Here is a 24,608-nt window from a genome sequence, read left to right on the forward strand (position 1 = left end):
CAAATTCTGAAAACAGCCAATTCCAGAAAGATATATCTAGGATTTTTTTTATTTATGGCCCAGGATAATTTACATTGCTGGCTGACAATACACTACCGCAGAACTTCACATAGTGGCATATACGCTTGTAGAAGAAGTTCCTGGACAAAAGATAAAAATTGTTCCCAGCAGTTTTCATGTTCTACAGCATTGTAAAATCCACTGTATTAGGTTGCTACACCACGGGGACAAGAATAGTGTAACTCTGGCATTTTTTGTCCACAATCGAACAATCAGTTTTGTTAAGTTTGCGCATTACAAAGGTTTGGAAGGCGTATAACCCCTAATATGCCTCCTCAGCACAACGCATTAAATGAAGACAAAAGAACACTTGCGCAAAGTTTGGCGAGCACATGTCATAATAATCTGGTGGTACACTATTTCGCACTCCGGGAGTGATAAGCGAAACTTTAACTAGCGCCGTCTTATATCTTTACACTTCTGTACCAAAATGTGGACCATTTTGACAAATTGTCTGGATATTTTTTACTCCCAAATTTGAAGTTCATATTCACAAGTCCACAGTTGGTTTTTGAAAACCACTGCATACTGATACGCCCAAAAACACACCCCACACACCCCTACAGGGATCACTACCTTACCAAGGACCTACAAGTTGAAATGTGTATGCACACATGTTCCCACAAAGTGGTAAAATTAAAATAAAAAAATTGCTGTGCCCACTCAAATAAAAACGGTGGGTGTGTTTCCAGTAGACACTGACTTACATGTGTGGAAGGTCCTCAAACTCTGGTCACTAGGTTCTTGGAAAACCAATATGCTTTCCAAAACTACCACACAAGCACATCCATGATCCACCCCTACTCACACCATGGATTCTTGGGGGTCCATCATTATGTTTGTGTGTGTGTGTCTTCTGGGGTATAATAATTCTTATCACACCATTCTTGTCGGGTACAAAAAACGTATCACCAATAGTTCGTGAGGAACTTTTTTTTACACAGACCCATTACCCCTCTATGAGGTACCTCTAGAAATAGCATTTCAGGCCTTATGGGGGACCAATAAGCTATTTTTTCTTTGTGGGACCCAAGATTTATACCCCACAAAGAACTTGTACCCCAGTAGCTATTGCTGCAACTTACACAGTACCCCATAATAATGCTGGCACAAGTGCAGCCCCCACACACACCACAAACACACCATACTTACCTAACAGACTGCATAGCTTGCATTTCTCTTTCCACCACCTGCCTCAACCAGACCAGTTTGCGTCCACTAGGCGAGTGTAGGAATGGCATTTCCTCATTGCCATGTCTTGGTATATGCCTGATGATGCTATTGGTTGGGTTACCTGGTTGGGGATGTAGTAAACTGTTCACAAGCAGTGATGATATGGTACACACTGCTAGACAGGCTGCCTGACTATGCTCAATGTCCTCCTGAAAATACAAGAAAAGTTGAAGCTTTTTGGGAAAAATTGCTTTCATCTGTCAGGATTCATAAACTATTCAAGATTTATGGATTCAACACAACTGTTGTAAAGGTGAGTGAAATATAATTCATTTTGATTAATATGTCCCAATATGCAAATTGCACAAAATCGCACTTCCCGTGCGGTCATCTTGGATATATGCAGGTAAAATGTAAGTAATATAATATAAGTACAAACTAAACATTTCAAATGATCATTCCTCAGTTACGAAATTCACTGTCCCAAAACTTGCACTGTGAATAATTCTCATGCCTGGCAGCATCTTAAATGGGTTTTTTTTAATGTCATGACGTATCAAGCATAAAAGGGCAGGTCTATTGCAAAAACAAGTTTATCTCTATTCGAAGAGAATAATTATTACATTACAAGTTGACACTTGTTGCAATTTTATTTGTGGGTAAAGTTCAGCCTCAGACGTGTTCTCCCCCGTTTGGCTGATGAGCGTAGGTAAATGAAGCGGGCACTATATCATGCTCTCATCATACAATCACAATCACTTTGACAAGTTTGACATTAGCAACAATGAGTTGTACTATCATTTACCATAACAATGCTGCATAACAATATGCACACTGTTGTTCTCATTTTGGAAACAAAGCCCACACAGTATTGTTACTATGTGTTTGCTTTGTAATATTTCATCCAACTGAAACTATAGCATTGCAATATACAGGGAAATCAGATATTTGAGTTTGTGGACTTAACACGGTTTATATGCTAGTCTCAGATGAAATTCTAAGCTCAAATTATGAATTTATTTTTTAGGCCTAATATTTCTCATGATATTGATATACATATGATTTTTAATATTACAATTGTCTAATATATAAAAAAGAAGCGGCTGATTTTATCCATATGTTTAAAAACCATTAAATTTGTAATACTTAATTTGTAATTTTTTCTGTGAACAACAACAGTATACGTTCTGTCCATTGAGAGCGTTTATAGTCCCTTTTCTCAAAGCGGGCACATCTCATTTCATGATGTCGCCTTTTTTCTAGGCCAAATCTGTCTTGTTCGAAGCAGGAAAGTTGAAAAAGAAGGAGGGAGAACGGAATTATATCCTTGAGATAATCCCGTAGGTAATCCTGTCGCACCTATTCATAGTCCTTTATTCTCAAGTAGTTACACATCTACTTGAAGTAGCCTTTGATGTGATGTGATGTGTGTTGCCGACTACGGTTGATTAATTTTCACTCCAGAATTGAAACCATATCCAATGTTTCTATAGAGAATTCCTTGAAAGTATGACACGTGTGTGTTAAGTACCTGATGTTGCTCTGAAGGGATACCACACGTGGATACTATAAGAAAGAAATGTAGTTTTGTAAAGATTCCAAAAAAATCCGCCCATTTTGGAATATATATTAATTATTTAGGAGAGTGTTTTAGGATTTTGTTAGAAAAGGGATGATTTTTGATCATCTATATTTTATTGTTTTATGTATTTTTCCTGTCATTTCCTGCAAACCTAATAAAGATATTTTGATAATTGGAAATAGTCTGTATCATAAATCGTAGAGGTTGAAAGCGTAACCAAGCGTGCAAAATTATTATTTGCCATGGAACTTCGGTCATATTTTATTTGAAATAAACTGGATGTTAGGATCTGCATGCATGGTATGCATAGTATTGACTGACCTTTCCCTAAAACTAGTAAGCAGCAACTTGTGTATCACACCCGTCATGGGTTCGAACCCTTTTGTTGTATTTTATTGTTAAACCTAAATAGCGTGATTGCTTTTGAATGAGCGGCAACACACATATTTTGTTTGAGGATAGCTGGATCTATCTCCTTTCTTTACATCTTCTCTGTTGAAGGAACTCACCGCTTAAGTTGGTTTTGCGGAATATCAATTTTAAACATCTTATTTTCTCAAAAAAGGAGTCATTTTCATTGTCCTCATAATATTAGCTTGCCAATGATATGATGTTGTTTTTGCAATAGACCTGCCCTTTAAGAGGCCGTTTCACAATGCCTGGAATGAGGCGGCAGTGTATTCCGTGTGCTGGCTGTAGATGGAATGAAGGATCGCTCATGTCTAACAAGGTTATATCTTGGAATTTGAAATGCAAGGCTGTGAGATCGAGGGTCAGTCTGGAGCTGAACAGGAAGTTGTTGGTACAATAGCTCCGAAGCATTTCCATTTGGGAAGGAAATTCCCCAGATGCGTAAGAAGTGTTAGGACCAAATGACCTTGTTGATAATAGATCAGATAATATTAGACCGCAAACCACTATAGAAAGATTACTTAAAGCCATATTATAACATTTGCTGAAAAGAACGCCCTCAAAAAAATTGTAAATTCAGGTTTTTACACGATTGTAATGTACTTTAGTAAACAAAGATTCTCTGCAAAAATCAAGACTTTAGGTGCTGTAGTTTTGTCAAAATCCGAGATTTTCAATAAACCGCCGGATTCAGCGGATCGTCACAGGATCGTCCCATATTACAACCACCGGAGTAACATGCATTGGCGCTAGTTGTAAATTCCAATTTTCTTTGCTTTACCTCACTTGTTTGGCTCAAAATTAAAAGGGGACATATCTGACAGTAAATGCTAACATTTTATTGAAAATGAATACTAATCTATTTTTAAAGAAATGTTATAATATGGCTTTAATTCGTGTACATCGTGGAACATACTCTTTGCGTGGCTGTGCGTAGTAAGCTGTTGTACGCAGATAACCTCGCTAACATGGACGCGAGAGTAGCGCTGTACGCTTGTGTATTAGCATGATTAGTCGTGGAGTAACAAGCGTAGTTGAATATTCCACGATGTACACAAATTTAATAATTTTTCTATAGCTCACAGAGTCCCATAGATGACATAGCATGGAGGAGAAAGCATGGAGGAGAAGGCATTGACAAACTGACATTTGTGACTCATTCTCACAGAATTAACCCGGAACATATTGGAACTTATTTTGAGGAAAATGCCTGTAAAACTTACATACCCTAAAAATTGTCTTATGAAAAGAAAAAATGTGAGCCAATGTGTATCAACTTTACCGGGCAACTTTCACTTCAAATAGTATCCCCCCTCAGTCATCCCCCTGTGACGCAAGCCCTGTGTTTGCAGTCAGATTTTACAAAACTTGTTTGTTTGTTTGTTTACCCAGGTTGGTCCGTGAGGAACACATGCTAATCCATGGAAAACCATGGACCGTTCCAAGCTCATACAAATGCACAAGCCTGGATAGCCAATGTAGGCTAATATATGCATGTCCCCCCATTATCAAATTCGGATTGACGCCTTTGGTGTGCAGTATACAAATAGGTCAAAACTGATTAGCTTAACCCCCTTAACACTTTTTTGGTGTGCTTTGGTGGGGCGGCAGGGAGGGGCTTTGCCTAGGGCGGCAAAATCCCTAGGAACGGCCCTGCCAGTAGACCTGCCCAAGTCTCTTACCTCTATTGCCATTTCTTCTGGTATATCAGGGCTACTAAACACACCCAGTAGACCTGCCCAAGTCTCTTACCTCTATTGCCATTTATTCTGGTATATCAGGGCTACTAAACACACCCAGTAGACCTGCCCAAGTCTCTTACCTCTATTGCCATTTCTTCTGGTATATCAGGGCTACTAAACACACCAGTAGACCTGCCCAAGTCTCTTACCTCTATAGCCATTTCTTCTGGTATATCAGGACTACTAAACACACCCAGTAGACCTGCCCAAGTCTCTTACCTCTATTGCCATTTCTCCTGGTATATCTGGGCTACTAAACACACCCAGTAGACCTGCCCAAGTCTCTTACCCCTATTGCCATTTCTTCTGGTATATCAGGGCTACTAAACACACCCAGTAGACCTGCCCAAGTCTCTTACCTCTATTGCCATTTCTTCTGGTATATCAGGGCTACTAACCACACCCAGTAGACCTGCCCAAGTCTCTTACCTCTATTGCCATTTCTTCTGGTATATCAGGACTACTAAACACACCCAGTAGACCTGCCCAAGTCTCTTACCTCTATTGCCATTTCTTCTGGTATATCGGGGCTACTAAACACACCCAGTAGACCTGCCCAAGTCTCTTACCTCTATTGCCATTTCTTCAGGTATATCAGGGCTACTAAACACACCCAGTAGACCTGCCCAAGTCTCTTACCTCTATTGCCATTTCTTCTGGTATGTCAGGGCTACTAAACACACCCAGTAGACCTGCCCAAGTCTCTTACCTCTATTAGCTACTTGCAGTTCCGCCATTATGCACTATGTATGGGAGAGCCTCGAACTGGCAGCATACATGAAAGGAAGAATTATGTAACCTTACACAGAGCGTTATGACTAGTTCAATTCCCATTCATGTATGCTGCCAGTTCGAGGCTCTCCCGCACATAGTGCATAATAATGGAACTGCAAGTAATATAATTGCCATTTCTTCTGGTATACCAGGGCTACTAAACACACCCAGTAGACCTGCCCAAGTCTCTTACCTCTATTGCCATTTCTTCTGGTATATCAGGGCTACTAAACACACCTAGTAGACCTGCCCAAGTCTCTTACCTCTATTGCCATTTCTTCTGGTATATCAGGGCTACTAAACACACCCAGTAGACCTGCCCAAGTCTCTTACCTCTATTGCCATTTCTTCTGGTATATCAGGGCTACTAAACACACCCAGTAGACCTGCCCAAGTCTCTTACCTCTATTGCCATTTCTTCTGGTATATCAGGGCTACTAAACACACCCAGTAGACCTGCCCAAGTCTCTTCAAATTGCTGCCTAGATGTCCAGCCTGTAGTGAAAGTAATAGAAGGACAGACATTACAATAACAACTGCAAAATTTTGCATCAAATAAACCTAAAAAAGTCAATGCTTTATAAGCAAAGCTTTATACAACATGGAACAAAGCTACTTTTCATAAAAAGCTCATAATCATCTTACTGGTAAATTGATTTAATAATCAGTTCAGTCCTGGCAAGGAAACACTGCCCCAGCAGGCAGCACGTTTCCTGCATAAGCAACATATTTGGCATACTAACCCTAAATTGTTCATGATCACTTAATAAGTGATCAGGGGATAATAATTTTACACACTTACATTGCATCTTATTTGAAACATTTTCACCAGGCAAAAAAAAATCACCTGGAGGAAAATATTTTAAATAAAACAATTTCTGAGTTTTTTGAAAACTTAAATTAAAGCAAATTTCTTCAAATTTAAAAAAAATACCACTGATTGTATATATCTATTACCGTATTCGTCCGAGTATAGTCCCACGCTCGAGTATAATCCCACCCCCCATTTTTCGAAAAATTTCAGAAATTGTAAAAAAGTTTATTTTTTTTCGGTTTTGGCTGGACCTAGACCTAGATGCTAGGATCATTCATGGTTGACCTAAAAAAAATTTTTTTTTTAAATTTCAAGATATTTTGTATTTTTAATATGAAAATTGATAATTTGTATTCATGTCATACTCTATTAATGATTTCAAAATGCATTGAATTTGAATGCATTTTGAAATCATTAATAGAGTATGACATGAAAACAAAGTATCAATTTTCATATTAAAAATACAAAATATCTTGAATTTTTTATATTTTTTTTTAGGTCAACCATTAATGATCCTAGCATCTAGGTCTAGAATTTTGAAATTGAGTATAATCCCACCCCCAATTGTGAAAAATTTTCACATAAAAAACGGGTGGGACTATACTCGGACCATTACGGTAATTGTAATACATTCTACTTCTTTTTTACTCTAGAAAAATGCATTGTCAGATACAAAACATTATTATCATGTTACGCATTTTGGTTTTGGTCAAAACGTTTTACTAATATTTAAATGTTGGGTTATATCGAGGACAAGGTCATGAAAACATTCTTAAAATGATTTATGTGAAAAAATACTAGAACAAAAATTTTTGAAATATTTTCAAAATGTTCTTTTGTAAATATTTGTTAGCAAACGTTTTCGTAAAATATTTTGTCAACACTAAATAACATATTTTAATGTTTTGCAGCTAGTTTGTGCTCTTAATAATCCTACCAATATGTATGTGCATTGTATTTTATGACACAGGGCCCCTGTAATAGCAGATTTATTTGAAGGGTAACCCTGTATAGACATGGTTTTAATAAATAAATAATAAATAAATCACATGAAAATACACAGCAAGCCTGTAACACAAAAATATAACCAGGCGAACACAATGGACAATGTTCAATTTGACAGCTCCGTGCATTATATGCATTGTGATTGGAAATACCTGGGAAGTGGAAATGATCAGATAGGCTTCAAGGTCAGTGGTTGTGAACTTAACATAACCTGGTGTGTAAACATAGCTGGCTGCACTGTTCTGTGCATGCCTAGCTTGAGCTGTGTGCTATATAGTTGTATGTGATCATGCAATGGGAGTAGCTTTGCGGTGTATCTACCTGCTGTGCAATATGCTGTATGATTATGAATAATGCATCATCTGTTTTGAGCGATTATTTACTGATCTGTTCTCCAATAAAATGAGACTGAAATCTGCAAATGATGAACTATATTTTGCATTATTATGTTTTGATGAATCCAAGTGTGTGAAAATATTGGATCCAACACATAATAATGATAAAATTGATGCTTTTCGCCCAATATTTATTGGTCTCGCCATGACTCGACTACGTCTCGTCCAATATTTTAAAACTCATAGCTCGACCAATAAATATGGGCTCAATCAATCCAATTTTATATCATTATTATGTTTTGATGAATCCAAGTGTGTGAAAATATTGGATCCAACACATAATAATGATAAAATTGGATGCTTTACGCCCAATATTTATTGGTCTCACTATGAGTTTTAAAATATTTTAAAACTCATAGCTCGACCAATAAATATGGGCTCAATCGATCCAATTTTATATCAATATTGATCAACATTTTCGAGGGTAAAAAAAACTACAGCTGGACTATTAATACATTAATCATTCTCATCAGGTTTCAACTTTCTGAAGCAAACTGACTTGTCAACATGGCATATGCTAGAATTCCACGAGAGAAACTGAAGCTAGTAGAACGAATCGCTGAAGGAGGCTTTGGCATAGTATACAGAGCATTATGGGAAAAACAGGAGGTTGCAGTCAAGAGGTTAAGTAAAAGTGAAGCGGAACATGAGGCTAGATTTCTAAAGCAACTTGACCATCCACATATTGTGAAGTTACTTGGTGAAGTTGAAGATGACGTAGAAATCTACCTGATTCTCGAGATGTGCCACGGTGGGTCACTTCGGTCGTATCTTAATACGCACAGAGGCACACATTTAGGTCCAATGTTTTACGACTGGGCAAAGCAGGCCGCAAGGCCTATCAGCGACTTAAGCGATGGGCGTGGTTCACAAAGACATTAAATCCCGAACTACTTGATCACTGGCGGCAACATCTTGAAGTTGTGTGATTTTGGCTTGGCCAAAAACATAGATGTCACGTTGAGCAGAGCAACACAACGGCATCTTATCCATGGATGGCACCAGAACTTTTTCAGGACGACATCCTTTCTCCTACATACGATATTCACGCCTATGGAGTTGTTGTTTGGGAACTTTGGACCACAGATATTCCATTTGAAGATTGCAAGATACCTGCTAATCTCATCTGGAGGATATGTCAAAATAAGGAACGGCCCAAAATTCCCCTCAACTGCCCCAAAACAATCCGAGATTTGATGACAAAATGCTGGGAACCAAACTGGAAGATGAGGCCTACAATGACGCAGGTGATGTTGATGGTAAGTTTATTTGGGAAGAAAGAACTGAATGAGTTTTTGTTCCTAGTAGATGAAGATCTATACAACATCCCGTAAAAAGGTTATGCAGAAAATGGACTGCATTTTGCAATGTTACAACAAAACACCGCCATTTTTTCAGATATTATTTATTCATCCTTCTTGCAATTGTCTGCAAAATTTCAACTAAATGGCTAAGGAACAACATTCTTGAAACATGGAAAAATTATGAATATATGGGTTAGAATATTTTCAAAGCTAGTTTTCATAGCTTTCAAAGCTACATGCACAAACATTCAAGATAATTTTTTTGTTGACCTAAAAACTCTTTGTTTCCATTTTTGAATTGATTTTACCAGTTGACAACTGCGGAGGCAGAGGCAAGTCAGATGTCTACTGCTGAGACAGAGGCAAGTCAGATGTCAACTGCTGAGACAGAGGCAAGTCAGATGTCAACTGCGGAGGCAGAGGCAAGTCAGATGTCAACTGCTGACTCGGAGGCAAGTCAGATGACAACTGCTGACTCGGAGGCAAATGGACAACAGCATTTCACTGTTGACCCCAATGAGAAGGAGTTTGGTCAGCAGCATGGATCTGGTAATCTGATAGATGCTACATAATATATAATTAGAGTTTATCCCAGTGAGGATAATGAATTATAATAGGAATTTGATTTCCCCGCATACAGCTTGCCATATATAATTATAGTTTATCCCAGTGAGGATAATGAATTATAATAGAATTTGATTTCCCGCATACAGCTTGCCATATATAATTATAGTTTATCCCAGTGAGGATAATGAATTATAATAGGAATTTGATTTCCCCGCATACAGCTTGCCATATATAATTATAGTTTATCCCAGTGAGGATAATGAATTATAATAGGAATTTGATTTCCCGCATACAGCTTGCCATATATAATTATAGTTTATCCCAGTGAGGATAATGAATTATAATAGGAATTTGATTTCCCCGCATACAGCTTGCCATATATAATTATAGTTTATCCCAGTGAGGATAATGAATTATAATAGGAATTTGATTTCCCCGCATACAGCTTGCCATATATAATTATAGTTTATCCCAGTGAGGATAATGAATTATAATAGGAATTTGATTTCCCCGCATACAGCTTGCCATATATAATTATAGTTTATCCCAGTGAGGATAATGAATTATAATAGGAATTTGATTTCCCCGCATACAGCTTGCCATATACTTAAGAAATAAAGGGTAATGCATGATCCTTTACACAAAAATAATGTGTCGAGGCAGTAAAAGCGTAAATAATGGTTGAGGCGCAGCGAACTCATTATTTAAAGCGCTTTTTACTGCCAGTACACATTATTTGCGTAAAGGATAATGCTGCACCCTTTATTTCTATTCTATTACCACAAAATAGTGTGATTTAAAGAGAAAATATCAAATTTTTTGCCCAAATATTTCAAGTTGTTTACCTCAAGATCGAGCACATACCACATTTGTTTTGTCCCGTAATAAACTTTTTAGGCTGCGTCTTAAATGCAGCGCCTCCGAGCGGTGACCTGTTTTCAATTAATATCGTAGCGGCTCTGTCATTGGTTACTCGCAAACAAAGCTATAGCCTCAATTCTATACAAACCACGATTAGGGGCACACTTAGAAACTTGCTTGATAAAACTACAAAATTCTTTTGATATGGTAATCTACAGAAGATCATATCTGATAACACATAGGCCTATCCATGATTCTACTACACTATGTTAAATTTTATAAGACGGATTCAATTATTATTATTCTTCACGAAAGAAAAGAAAATTATCTGAATTAAAATTCTGCGGGTTCGAACCCTCAACCTCCGGTTTCACAGTCGAGCGCTTATACTACTGTGCTATCCGTTGTTCTGTCAGAAATGATTTTGTTCATTATACTAATATTAGCTCTTATTGATTACGGAATTTTAAAAGCGCATGCACCGTAATGCTACTTACTTGTCTCTTTATAGGGCCTACTGAATCTCCAATCAATAATGAACCTTAACTATGCAGTTCCTTTCGGAAGTGGCAAATGCATTGTAATCACGGGGGGAAGGGCACTTAACACAAATGACCATACGGGTATGCTCCCCCGGAAAGACCCCCCTTTTAGGATTTCGCAGCTCTGAAAGACCTTCCATATTTTCCCAAAATAGAACTCCGAAAGACCCTTGATTTTGATAAAGTTAGCTCTAAAAGACCTCAAAATTGCTCATTCCTCATATTTCTGGGATTTTCAACCAAAAGCCAAGAAAGACCCTTGATTTTGACTGTTCGCAACTCCAAAAGTCCCCATTTTACTTGTTCCAGCCCGGTTCGCAATTATTAAATTCGCAAAATGGCATTTTTAGTATTTCGAGCTACATCTTTCGTTAATCAAAACGATTTTTTCAAACATAGTGACCCAAAAACAGTTCCTTTTGGTTTTAATAGGTAAAGATTATTCATGGCTACTATTAGGCCTATGCATCAAAATATTTTGACATGCCAAAAATATTCCCCTTATACCATTTGAATTTAGGCCTATCCTGACATGTTTCTACATCACATTTTAGGTCGCAATATCGAAACGGTGCAAATACCTATACCTGTGCCAATATTTGCTCCCCCCTTGTCCCGCCAAAAAGGCTCGCCCTATAATTCAACACCCTGGGATAAGTACTAGTGCATCACATCACCCCCTCCCCTGCACCGGCCTCATCCCGGTGCGGCACTGGTCTTTGGGTGACAGATCGAATGGAACAATAGGGTGTCTTCGGGTGACAGAGCATGTGCTCGTAAAAAATATAGGGTCTTTGGGTGACAGCGATGCTGAAAAAGGGGGGAGGGGTCTTAACAGCCCTACATACTAGTACGCGTCACCTCCAAAGTGGGAGTGGTCTCCCGAATTAGTCTGACTAAACTTCTTTGATTGATGCAACGAGCGACCGGCCGTGACCCAAGTTATGTAATCACTTGATGTCGAATAAAAAAATACAACACTATGCATGTCTTGTATAAACCTATATAAGGGACGCACCATTAGATACGAAGGTGGGGGGCTGGGTGTTTTTTGGAAAAAAAATTGTCACGCCGTGCCATCTGATCAAAAAAAATTGCTTCACCTCAGACCCCCCCAAAAAAAAAAAAAATTGCTCCACCTCGGACCAGAAAAAAGATTTGGTGGCAAGGGTGCTCCATTTTTCATCAGATATATTTATTTTAGCTTCAAACTGGCAAGTATTTTGTTAGCATTTGTTTGTGAAAAGTTATTCTGTGAGCGAAAATTCACCCACTTCAAAGATTTTCACCAGAGTCCACCCCAAAGTCAAAAAGAAATCTATGCCACGTGATGATGGGAGCCATATGTGGGGATGGATCCGAGTATGGTTTTGGCGAGATATCCTCACATGAATCTATTATTTTGAAGAAAATAATCCTTTGAAAAAATTCATGAAAAAAAAACATGCTAAAACTCACCATTTGAACAAGAAGCGTGAGGCCTACTAACCAGCGGGGCAGAGTGCTCCCTGAAAAGAGTGCCCGATATCAAAAATGAAAGAAATCGGAAGGCATAGGAAAAGAAAGGGCAAGGAGTCTGTTTCCTACCAAAATTACCCGATCATGCACCAAATGACCAAAAGGAATGTAAAATACCAAATTGTTGCGCGCGCATTGTCTCAATAAAATCGTTTTGGCCCGGTTTTTGGAGGCCCTACAGACACAAAAAAAAAATCGGTATATGTACATATCCCATCAATAATACCGGTTCAAATTGATGATTATTTTTTTTTTTTTTTTAAAAACCTTTACTTTTTTCACCTCTGACCACGAAAGCTGACTACGCCCCTGATATGAACTCATTTTAACATAAGAAGAACGTTTTTTTCGTGCTACACGAAATTTAGGTGCTACAAAATGTAAAACTATATTTGCTTTATCGAGGTGCTAAAAATTGCTGCACCGAGGTAGGCCTACTAAAAAAATTGTCACGACCTAGCCCCCCCCCAACCTTGATATCAAATGGTGCGTCCCTAATGCATTGAAAAAAATACAATTATAGACCGAAACAAGTCTCTCTTCGTTTTTGAAAAGATTTAATGTGAAATGTTTGCAAAACTGCCACATAAAACTTGACTATTTGAAAATAAGCCCGCTAAGAATAACCCGGAGAATAACATATGTTTACTAAACACCTTGAAATTAAATATATAGGAATCCGAAGAACAACTTTCTTGCCCTGTTTGTATCCCATTTGTATGAACATAAATAACTTTAATAGATACTTGTCGTCTCGAACAGAGACTAGCTGCCTGCACCCATGTACGCATGCATGCAGGGACCGTCTTCAAAATAAATGATATCAAGTTGGCAAGTGAATATTTTTGGTGATTGTTTTGTATTGAACCATGATCTTTTTGACATAAATATTTAGAAAACTCCTCAAAGAAATATGAAATGTCCCACATATATCTTTACTTTAAAGTCGAAGCTGCAAGATAGCCTGAATAAAATTTTAATTTGCCGGCCAAAAATGTGATATTTTTTAACTTTTTCTTGACCACTTTCATGGAAACGAAAAATTACAACAAACCTCGGTAAAACTGACGATTTACAAGGAATTTAAAGTCTCAAAAGAAAATCTATCTGTGTTATCTTGCACACAAAATAGTTCTTGTCTCAAATATCCAAAAGAAGAATGCGTTTTATCTGTACTTTTTATAATAAAGCTTCGGGACTTTTGGTCTCTAATTTCATACCACGACAAAAGAAGTACAGTACATACATCTGACACAAAGCATACATCCTTTTGGCCTGATATGGAAACGTAATCAGAAGGTAGCTATTGTATTCTAACAATAAGATCGGGGTCAAATAGCTTACAAAAGGCTCCTCCGATTCATAGTGATCTACAATCAGTCGCCAAGCCGCGAATTATCGATATGCAATCAATCACATAGGCCTATAGAGCACTTTCCTTAAGTAACAAAAGGTTCTCTGCGGTTATAATCATGAGCGACCACTAACTATAGATTGAAGGCAATTAGACGTACATCGTTTATACCGATAGATGGCGATGTTTAAAGAGCGAAAAGATTAATCCTATAGAGCGTATTAGAGGGAAAAACTTGTGATACGCGTAGCCAAAGCGTATGCACATTCCAATAACACAACCTAACATTCCATTCTCCCCTATAAGCAGGTATGCACATACAATAACACACCCCTGACATTCCATTCTCCCCAACATAAGCAGGTGTGCTGTGCGCTCTGCTGTGCGTTGTGATAATAGAAGAACATAAAATTCGTTGCCCTTGACACTTTATCGTTAATTAATGGTCTGTCACATGACGCGTTTCAACAAATCACAGTGCGCGATTTTGAATAATGGGTCGTGGGGGTAATAGAATAGCTCATAATATTCAATTCACTATCCACATTAATACACTTTGGTGCCAGCTAGGGAAGTTAAAGCCATATTATAACATTTCTGTACAAATGGATTAGTATTTATTTATTTTCCATAAAATATTAGCTTTTACTGTAAGATATGTCCCTTTTAATTTTGAGCCGAACAAGTGAGGTAAAGCATAGAAAATTGGAATTTACTACTAGCGCCCATGCATGTTACTCCCCTTGGTTGTATGTCACGGTACGATCCTCGGTGCGTCACGTGTTTGCCGACAAACGAGGACACACACAAGATTTTTCACCCTAAAAGAGTATCTTTATTGACTAAAGTACATTACAATCGTGTAAAAACCAGAATTATGTTAGCTAACATAACCAGCGTTATGTTAGCAAATGTTATAATATGGCTTTAATATGCCCTGCCTAAGCTGAGAATGGACAATCTCAATTGATTTGTGTTGAGGTTGCAAACTCTTTTGGTGGATCTAAAAAAATAGAACATTTTCAGCTGGCATAAATGTGAAAAATTAGCACAATTAGCAAGCCAATTGTGGTCCTGATCATTGAAAATAGCAAATGATGCGAAGGTATGCCGTATTCTGCAATATTATTATGAAGTCTAGGTGACAGTATATATAATTTGAACCCACATTGATCTAATCATGATGTCCCAATTTGTATTATATCATTTTAATCTTTTCAGAATCTTATGAAGCAGGTAGATCGAAAATATCTGAGAACGAAATCATTCAAGAGTCAAATTTGGTCAAACTCACAGACAGGGACGATATGAAGGTTCAGAGAGAAAAGCGGGGGTGGGAGGAGGCGTTCGGTCATCAAGGGCATGGTAAGCCGATGACAACAATTACAAGACTTAGTACTGATGGAATATATACAGATTGCATCAGAACTTTGGGCAAGGAATGTAGACTATACCATATCCTTTGAACGGGATGTGTTATTTCCTCAAACGTTTAACGCATCAGTGATGCGTGCATTTAACGTATTACCATGCATCAATGTCAAGTTGAAATACGATACACGATAGGTACGGTGCAAAACAGGAATTTCTAACAGGTCATGCTAGTTCCAATTGTGCTGTACACAAGGTAAAATTTGCGAAGGCAACAGCACAGCCCTAACATGTCAGAAACTATGCACAGGGTTCAAATTCAGTCAATTTTTTTGCATCACAGTTTGTGCTATGCAAAACACATGTTTGCATAGCAGTATAGCACTTTTAGCTATGCATTTTGGAAAAGTGCATAGCAGTTGATGGAAATTGCATCGCATTTTGCGATGCGATACCGTCGAATTCGATTGCTGACTATGCATTATTATGACGTATTATTGTTAAAGGATGAATGTTTTGAGCAAGCTTCTGTTCAGATTTCGTTACTTTCAATTGTTGTTTAGCATAGAGGAATGGAAAATTGAAGGTTGAAAACAACTTGCGTGTTACATGTCAAGTGACCGCAATTGCAAAACGTTTAATGGATCATGCATGCGTTTAACAGTACATACATTTTATGTTCCCATCCCTAATTATTTGCCATGTAAGTCCACTTTTCCATCCTCCTTTTTGGGATGTTTATTTTTTTTAAAAACTAATAGCAATGTTCATTATTGTTCAATGTTCCCCCATGACATTCCTATACTGACTGACATTTAAAACTTTTGATCCAAACGCATCAGTCAGTACAGGAATTTTAATTCCTGTTTAAAATCCTACCTTGGAATTTTGAGATTGTACTCCATCTTTTATCAGTGAGAATTTGAAATTCATAGGAGACTTCACAAAGAGTTCGTATGAAATGTGCAATATGATATAACAATATTAATGCTACATTGGCCTATTCCATTTAAAATCCACACTACCCCTGTGGAAGATTTTCAAAATATGTTCCACAGAGGGAGTATGAATTTCAAATTGAATGAGCACATTAGGCAGCTCTATTTCAAGTCATACACCCTCTGATAACGATTCAACTTGGAATCTTCCATAGAGGGAGGATGATTTTCAAATTGAGTTGGTTGATGTGCTAATTCCATTTGAAATGCATACTCCCTCTGTGGAAGATATTTCCAAAATCTTCCACAGGAGGAATGTGGATTTTAAATGGTATATGATCATAATTTACAGGTGCAAATTTTTTTACAGCCTACCTATTTTTTTTAAACCTATTTTACAGCTACAGGGGCATCTTTTGAAATCAATCATTATAAAATATAGAAATTAACCATACTTGATTATTATTCACATTCTTACAGAATCTTACAAGGGTGGAATGTTACCCTCTGACAGAGAAATCCTTGACATGGCCAATGAGGTCAACCCAAGGGATATGAAGAGGTTATATGTATACCTGGGCCTATCAGAGGATACGATAGAGGCAGCCGAATTCAGCGTAGAGGGAGACAATGTATGGGGTAAATCAGTGGCGGTGTTGCTGGAATGGCGTAAGCAGAATGGACCTAAAGCAACTAAGGAAGTTCTCCTAGAAGCGTTGGACAATTGTGGTAACAGGGAAAGTATGGATACACTGCGACAAAAGTGGGGATGTTGAAGATGGCTGGATGGTTTCTTTATACATAGTTTCAGGGTGACTCGTATCTATAGTAATGTTGATTTAGGGAATGATGTGTCCATGGCTACATGGTTTACTTCACGAGGGCTGCCTGAGCATGTTGTTAAACAGTGTTTGACAACATTGAAATATGATTGAATCCCTTTCAACAACAACAAAAAATGATAGTTAAAGGAAGTGTCCGGCAATCACAACATTAGGTCTTATATGTTAGAAAAATAATTATCAAGCACGAATCACATGGTTTTATTTCAAACAAACTCATATTAACCATAAAAACGAATAAAAACAGCCGTCTCTCAACATGCGATATTCAAAATTCCCGCGCCGAAATGTTCTAGAGCAGTGACGTCATGGTTATTTGTGCTCAGTTGTCGACAGGCTTCATTGAACTATGGGGACGTCACTGCTCTAGACAATTTCGGCGCGGGAATTTTGAATATCGCGTGTTGAGAGATGGATGTTTTTATTCGTTTTTATGGTTAATATGAGTTTGTTTGAAATAAAACCATGTGATTCGTGCTTGATAATTATTTTTCTAACATATAAGGCTTAATGTTGTGATTACCGGACACTTCCTTTAATCATCTAATTAACAGAGTTTACTGTGACCAAATATGTGAGTGGACACTACGAATGAGCTGTAAACTCGGCAAATTGCATTCTGAGTTACAGTCTGAAATGTGTCTATTCATAGCTATAGTAGTAGTAGTAGTAGTAGGTTGGACTTCCCGCCTCTTTTTTCAGGCGCACCCCTTCGAAGACAGATGCTCTGTTGAAGGATCCATACCAAAAAACAATCATTTATGTAGTTCGCAGTAAACAAGATGCGTTAACAAGTATTAGTTCGTTATCATAATAGAACATGCTTATGTAGGGATGGACATGGCAGGGTGCACCCATTAAATATTAAAAATATCATATCAAAATACAAATACTGGTACTTCAGTGCAAGATACATACATAACAATTAGCTAAATTCTACACAAAAATACATAATGTAAAGCAATCATATACAAGAGGCAATATGTACAAGATTGCTAAGTAATCACAAGTGTGAGTTCATATACATGAATATTAAGTTTGGACAGGCGACATAAATGTGATGAATCGGCCATGCAAACATCAACTAGACCATCAAGGAAGAATATACACAATGCACTAGGCCACAGAGGCATGTGTACAAGTTGAGCAAACAAATTATATATCGGCATAAGAAAGCTGTTTTGGGACGATCTTCTACTGTGTAAACCATAACACCACTGACGAGTGATGGATTCTGTAAAACTGGGCCAATCTACTGGCAAGGTGATGACTCTCCGATTACATTCATGGGAGGAGTCCAGATTGTAGTAGAACATCCTCATTTGTGAATAGGTCATCGACTTCTTGTACCTTACAGTGCTCAAGAAGTGTCCTCTTCAGGATGGATTCATGGTAACAGCGTTGCTCAGTAAGTGCAGGACATTTGATAAGAAAATGCATCACATCCTCTTCAGCTATTTCACACAGCAAACAGGCTGCGTCACAGTTGTGTTGATTGAATTTAGCCCTATTGGCTATATCAATTCATTGCGACAAGTATCTCATCAAACCAATCAATAATACTATTGCTGAAGACAATAACAACAAACCATAACCCCGCTTCTGGATATCGTTTGAAGTCAAATGATATACCATTTTAAAGCTTATGATATATATTTTCTAAACACGAAATAAAACAAATTGACCGGGCCGAATCAGCTGGGGCATACACGCGCAATAACGCATCGCGTTGTTGTGCAGTTCAGTTAGTTAAAGCATATACGCTACGCCTATGCGACACAACCTATGGAAGTACTATCTCACAAGAACCTCATGGTTGAATGGCTCTGTTTTAGCTGATAAAGTGTGGGTTTTTCCCAGTTCTTTTGTCTGATTTAAATATCAAGTTATGCATGGATTTCTGCCAAACTTCGCAAGGGGCTGTGGATTTGATGATGGTGTGAGCCGTCGTATCCGACAGATCTCCTTTCTCTCAAAGCTGGTTGAGGGTTCGATGTTTTCTGCGGTGTTTTCTTCTATCAAAGTGTATATTTGTGACATGATCAAGGGGAATGCGTCGAATGTTGCTAATATTGTTTTTGAAATATTGGCAGAAACAGTGTTCGAATTCTTTTGGTTTATATTGTTTTCAGCCATTGATAAATTACTCATAACTTGGTAAACAGATTTCCAGATCAAAATGTAGCATTCGTAAACTGCCAGAAAATGATGTAAAAAACTTCTTAATGAAAATTGCTGACATATGTGACTCATTCCCGGTCCCCTTGATCATGTCACATTTATGTAATAGGCCTATATATAAATACATCAAGCACATTATGTCATCAACATTAGGTTTCACAACCTGAACAGAATTGATCATGCCTCACCTCCTTTTTCAACCAAATCGACAGTAACTGTTGTAGTGAGGGATCAACATTTAACCACAAGTTGCCCTGGCAAAACTCGCTTCCTGGGAACTAAATGCTACACAAGGTCATTTTTATGTAACTCATTGACCCATTTGTGTTATATACTGCCTCTAGCTATAATGACATCTTTGTGATCTAGTCAACTCATTGACAGATACCAACCTCAAGAGGGAATTCAATTTTTGAACAATTCTCGTCCGGTAGTGAAACCTAATGAATGAGTTGAATTCCTGATTCAACTTACCTATAGTATTTGCCCTGACTATAAACTCCCTCAGCACTTCCTTTTCCTTCAGATATTCCATCGGCAATGGCGGCATATCCTGACTATTTCCCCTCAAACTTGGATTCCATCCCAATTTCCACACAAATGGAGGAGTCCTGGCATAGCCGTAAACCAATGGCAGCCTGGCCAGACCTACTACCACATTCCTGAGTGGTTTCTGAAGGAATTGTGGGATTGTTGAGAGTATACTGCTGTCTGAGGTAGATGGAAGATGTAGGAGTTCAATGAGCTCGGCGGTCTGGCGGCAGACTTGTTGGAACTCTTCTGGTTCTGTCAAGTGGGGAGGAATAAAAATTAAGTTTTGTAAATAAATAATAACATTTTGTCACATGATATGCAGCAGTTTGTTTCCCCACAGCTGGGTGCAGCTGTTTTGGTTATGCTGTAAATAAATTATTGAAAACAATATACTTCTGTCTTCACAATCGTCATTCAAATTTGTGAATGTAATCGACTTATGCCTATATGTCAAAATAATGAAGAGTATTATGTCACCATTTACTGTGTCCTTGGATAAAGTGTTTGCACTCAATATCCTAGATTTCAAAATATCTATAACAGGAGCAATCTAATATGGAAGTCAAGGGTCAAGTAAATAAGAAAATTGCAGTCTGTTTTAACCCTTCTTGTGCTTATTTGGATGTACACAAAAAAAAACAGCATTACAAATTGGCACTGGTTCATGAGAAATTGCCCCTGCATGGTGTTAGCAAAAGCCTCTGACAACAACTTGCCCATACGACCCTGGCTGAAATCGCTTTGTCAGACATTTAACCCTATTCTATTACCCCCACAAATATTTGAGTGGTGTGAAGGTAACATATTAACTACTGTGTTGCAGTGTTATCGGTTGAGTAAAAACCAGTAAGTGGCATACCAATGGCAAGCTTGGACTTCAAGCTTTTAGAAAAACAAGTTTAATAATTAATTATGTAAATTTTATGCAAATTAGCTCATGAATAATTAATGAGCTCATAGCCAAATATGATGAAAAAAATATTTTGATTTACATTTTAGAAGTGTATGAGTACATCAATGTGGCATTTTCATGCAGTTTTAAATTCACTGGCGGGTTTCTAAATATAATACAAAGAAATCCGATTTACTTAAACTATATTTTAAAAGTTTATGGACACTTTTGGGCTATTTTTACAGCAAAATTGGGCCAAAAAAATGTTTAAAATATGCAAGTTTTCTAAGTTAAATCATTTTATGATGTCAAAATGTTAGTTATATTAGGAAAAAGGGTGTTTTGTTGAAAGAGAAGTGATAAATTATCAAAACTGATTAAAAGATAAGACCCTATTTGTGCAAATAATTTTTTACATGCATATTAAGCCATTTCGTGCCATGATTGAGGGTAATAGAATAGGGTTAAAAGCTCATTTAAAGAGACAGAATTGAAGTGCATAATAAAGAGGCACTTTTGTTAGACATGTAGTGCCAAAGTGCAAAGTACTTTCTGACAACAGGTCAAATGGGCCAGTCGGGAAAATATACAACAGGTCTGTTGGGTTTTTTAAGTGCACCAAATTTGAAATTACAAAATACAAAATTAAATTAGAGAAGATCTTGTTTTCCTGGAGTGTCTGCTTATTGAAAAAGGTTTCTTACTAAGTCTTACCTTTTGACAGACTACCAAGTTCCCCTCTTGCTGAATCAGCATTATCCGTTTTCTCATCACACACTATAAGAAAAAAAACACAAAATATTATCTATACATGCCTAGGTTTGCCTTTCAATGATACAGAACTACAGGACTATACTCAGAGTGGAATTCGGTGAATTTTTATTTTGTTGTTAATTTGTCTTTTATTCTGGATCTTTTATTTTAAGCTTTCTCCATGTACAATGTATGCAGCATTTAATCACTTTAAAGAGTAGAGAGGCTTTCATGACAGGCACTGTGTTATACTCCCATTCATCTCGATTATGGTTAATAAAATCTGGTCAACCCAGTGAAATAAAACCAGAGAACCCAGATTTCCTGTACCGCCACGTACAATAGCGACATCAGCTAAGAGAGAAAAATTGGGGGTATTCGGGTCCTTGCCGACGGTGGGCGGAAACAAATGAAAATGATTCTGCGTTAAGTATGCGATATCACACTCACAAGACAACGATTGTCTCGAACACATTCCGAGTGGAACCGAATACCCCAATTCTTGCTCAAATCAAACCAAATATTGGTCTTCAGCTGGGTGGATGACCTACGGTTGTCCGAGGTCAGCCGGTGAGGAAATTACTTGATGACCCGATTCCAACCATGTGACAGTTTAACACCCTGTTGGTTTGATCAGGGGGTCATAGAAGCAGTGTGGGTATTACAAACAGAACAACCATCTCTCCACCTGAACAGGGTCATTAGAGTTAAACTGTCACATTATTGGGATAGGTTTGTCAAGCAACTTCCTCGTCAGCTTACTTCCAGACAACCTTAGGTCATCAACCCAGCTCAAGACCAAATCGTCACTGGGCGGGAACAACCTCATGTACTTTTGGCCCTTGAACATGGATAAAGCCTACTAGGTGTACATTTTATATTGAAGAGATTGCTTCATCCATGTTCAATGGCCAAAAGTGCATGCAGGAAACACATCATATTTACTTTTGGCCCTTGAAAATGGATAAAGCCTTGTAGGTGTATACTTTATATTGAATGGTTTGCTTCATCCATGTTCAAGGGCAAAAAGTACATATGAGGTTTTTCCCACCCAGTGACGAAATATTTTGGTTTTTTTGGTCTGTATTTCCATCTAACCAAAAACATGAGTTTTCTAGTTGAAGAGATTTTATTAATCAAAATTTCATGACAAGAACCATAACAAGCAACAAAGTTTCCACAGGTACAATGATGGACCTTTTCAGCGTAGTGGTAAGAGCCTAACAATTCTTGCCGATTACGAGCTGATCAAAGTATAGTTGCTTGATATTTAGACATTATCCCTCACCTGCATTTGTGATGTAATGTACACAGCTCACCGCTGCACACACCCATGTCACATGACTGGCTTGACTTGTCAGATTACATAACTGGTTGTTCTGTAGTACTAATGCCATACACTCCATGCATACTTGCAGCCTATTAGATGACACACCATGAAGGCTCTCTTCTAGTAACCACCTAGTAACCTAGAAATGAAAGGAGGACAAAATTTAGAATAATTATTTGAGTTTTAGTGGTTTGGGGAAATGGAAAGATGAAAAAAGAAGTTGCTTGTTTTGGTTGGGATTCAAACCCGAGACACCTTGCATGCCAAGCGCTACGTCGGCGAACAGTAGCCACAAGTGATTCTGCCCAACGAAACCATGCATATACAGTAAGCCAAATAATTAAGGTACCAGTTACATTCACCCCCTGAATAAAGGCAGATCTGTCATAATTGGAACCAGCAGCCAATAGCTGCATCTTTTAGCTCGAATTTAAGACCTCATTTGTTCAAATTGTTCAAGAAATAAAGACACGACGATCCAAAAACCCAAGGAAGATGCATATGAAAAAGTTGCAGTTTGCCACATTGAATGCCCTATTGATTGAATGCCCTAGCGCCGTGCTTTCATTGATTAGCACGAAAAACTAGAGTCGTGCTTTCATTGATTAAAACACAAAAGTGCAACTTTTTATTTCGTATCGTCATTAGGTTTTGGATCACCGTTTCTTTAATTCTTAACCAATTTCAACAAATAAGGTCTTAAATCCGAGCTAAAGAGTACAGGCATCGGTTGCTTGTTTTAATTTTGACACATTTGTCATTATTTAGGATATACAGGGGTGAACACAACTGCTACCTTAATTCTTTTGCTTACTGTATATCACTTAGGGTTGAGAGATGCATGCATGTGCAGTGCATAGTATTTTGTAGTTTGTAGCAGTGTTAGGGTATAAGGTTAACTAGACTAAGCTGTGGTCTAACCCACGAACACAGCCGTGTTGTTATCCCTAACGACCTTTGACCCCAAAATATATGAAACGGCCATAGACATTGGCTAATGTCAATGCATGGGTGCATGTAGCACCACTTTGCTATGTTACTTGTGGCAGAAGGGGCATTTCGAAGGTTTTTCGTCTCAGACCGGAAGTGACCCCTTAATGACATTTGACCCCATATAAAAAAATACCACATATGAATTGGGTACCCACAATTCATGTGTGAACATACCGTTACTGTCCTATGTTTTTCTAAGCAAATAAAAAATTTTGACAGTTTTTCGTTTTATACCGGAAGTGACCCCTTAATGACATTTGACCCCAAATAAAAAAATACCACATATGAATTGGGTACCCACAATTCATGTGTGAACATACCGTTACTGTCCTATGTTTTTCTTAGCAAATAAAATTTTTTGAAGGTTTTTCGTTTTATACCGGAAGTGACCCCTTAATGACCTTTGACCCCAAATCTGTGAGGACCCCATAGACACTGGGTAATAACAATTCATGTGTGCAAGTGGTGTCACTGTCCTACGTAATTTGTGGGAGAAGAAGCATTTTAAAGGTATTTCGTTTTTATACCGAAGTGGCCCCTTAATGACCTTTGACCCTAAATTAAAAAATACCACATATACACAGGGTAACTACAATTTATGTGTGAACATACCGTTACTGTCCTATGTTTTTCTTAGCAAATAAAAAAATTTGAAGTTTTTTCGTTTTATAC

The 24,608-nt window shown here is 37.8% G+C and overlaps 2 protein-coding genes across 3 annotated transcripts in view; one reads left to right on the forward strand and one right to left on the reverse strand.

Moving 5' to 3' along the window:
* The window catches only part of LOC140162879 (huntingtin-like), a 116,672-nt gene that overhangs the window by 22,596 nt on the left and 69,468 nt on the right, over positions 1-24,608 (reverse strand). Inside the window, 5 exon segments of the mRNA XM_072186183.1 lie at positions 1,213-1,442; positions 6,146-6,237; positions 19,909-20,220; positions 21,575-21,637; positions 22,902-23,082. Of these exon segments, the coding sequence (XP_072042284.1) occupies positions 1,213-1,442; positions 6,146-6,237; positions 19,909-20,220; positions 21,575-21,637; positions 22,902-23,082 (878 nt within the window).
* On the forward strand, positions 8,817-17,703 carry LOC140162878 (uncharacterized). 2 transcript variants are annotated; one of them, XM_072186181.1, is made up of 4 exons: positions 8,817-9,215; positions 9,572-9,809; positions 15,324-15,467; positions 16,892-17,703. In XM_072186181.1, the coding sequence occupies exons 1-4, from the start codon at positions 8,952-8,954 to the stop codon at positions 17,185-17,187; spliced, it is 942 nt and encodes a 313-aa protein (XP_072042282.1). In that variant the 5' UTR covers positions 8,817-8,951; the 3' UTR covers positions 17,188-17,703. The 2 variants fall into 2 exon arrangements, with proteins under 2 accessions (XP_072042282.1, XP_072042283.1); XM_072186182.1 differs by having other exon boundaries at positions 9,572-9,791.

This window comes from Amphiura filiformis, chromosome 10 (genome assembly GCF_039555335.1).
Source record: "Amphiura filiformis chromosome 10, Afil_fr2py, whole genome shotgun sequence".
Classification (NCBI taxonomy): domain Eukaryota; kingdom Metazoa; phylum Echinodermata; class Ophiuroidea; order Amphilepidida; family Amphiuridae; genus Amphiura; species Amphiura filiformis.

Bases quoted from the DNA above. Each gene is read 5' to 3' on its own strand.
- LOC140162878 (XM_072186181.1), top strand. From the start codon at position 8,952: ATGGCACCAGAACTTTTTCAGGACGACATCCTTTCTCCTACATACGAT. The intron at 9,216-9,571 runs GTAAGTTTATTT...TGATTTTACCAG, and splicing joins TGACGCAGGTGATGTTGATG to TTGACAACTGCGGAGGCAGA. The intron at 15,468-16,891 runs GTAAGCCGATGA...ACATTCTTACAG, and splicing joins GTTCGGTCATCAAGGGCATG to AATCTTACAAGGGTGGAATG.